The 832-nt window shown below is 42.1% G+C and overlaps 1 protein-coding gene across 4 annotated transcripts in view; it reads left to right on the forward strand.

Annotated features, from left to right (window-relative positions):
- UNC79 (unc-79 homolog, NALCN channel complex subunit) overlaps positions 1 to 832 on the forward strand; it is a 249721-nt gene that overhangs the window by 150122 nt on the left and 98767 nt on the right. For all 4 annotated transcript variants that reach the window (XM_023511544.1, XM_003787004.2, XM_023511543.1 and 1 more), the window contains one exon: positions 528 to 709. In XM_023511544.1, coding sequence (XP_023367312.1) covers positions 528 to 709 — 182 coding nt within the window. The remainder of the gene's footprint in view (positions 1 to 527; positions 710 to 832) is intronic.

The raw sequence follows: 832 nt of genomic DNA on the forward strand, positions 1-832 counted from the left end.
AAAAAAAAAAAAGAGTATCTGGGATCGTTTAACATAGATTTGCAGAATAACTAGAAATCTGTTAAGTAAGGGTAGATTTATATCATGAAAGAAATGCGTGGCTTCTGTAGCCCCACCAGCCCCCAGAAAGTGTCTGATCTGTCATTTTGCATGATGACCTACTAAGAGCAGAGTAACAGGCTCAGAGCGTAAAGCCAGGCCTGGTGGGCACCTCCCTCTGCCTCTGTAGCCTACATAGTCTGAATAATTTGAAATGTAGCTGATAGTTAAACACAGAGAAAGATCATTTGAAAAGTATAAAAGATGATCCAGAACTAAATCAAAGCTGCCTGGCAAGAAAGGACTATGCCGAGTAGAAACAGTCTCTGGACACAGATGAAGAGGAGCACTGGATAAGCTAAGCTGGCATCAGAATCTCCTTTTGGTATTTAAAATAAATTAAATCGGGGACTTAGAGTTAACTATTTCTCTGTGAGTTCCGTTCTCAGACTGACTAAACCATGTGTCCTCTGTATTTTACATTGCAGTGGAAAAAGTGGCTGTCATTTGTAGATTTCTGGATATTCACTCAGTGACCAAAAACCACCTGCTGAAGTACTCCCTGGCACATGCCTTCTGCTGCTTCCTGACAGCCGTGGAGGATGTCAACCCAGCGGTGGCTACCAGGGCTGGTCTCCTGCTTGACACCATAAAGAGACCAGCACTGCAGGTGATGTGTGATGTGTGTTAGCTGCTTTGCAGATGGTCTGAGTCTGTGCTAATAAGTCATTATTTGTCATAATGACTTATTTGTCACATACTTTAGTCTCTTTGATCTGTTATGACAAAACAT

The sequence above is a fragment of the Otolemur garnettii genome, unplaced genomic scaffold (genome assembly GCF_000181295.1).
Source record: "Otolemur garnettii isolate 467f Iridium unplaced genomic scaffold, OtoGar3 scaffold00020, whole genome shotgun sequence".
Taxonomy (NCBI): Eukaryota; Metazoa; Chordata; class Mammalia; order Primates; family Galagidae; genus Otolemur; species Otolemur garnettii.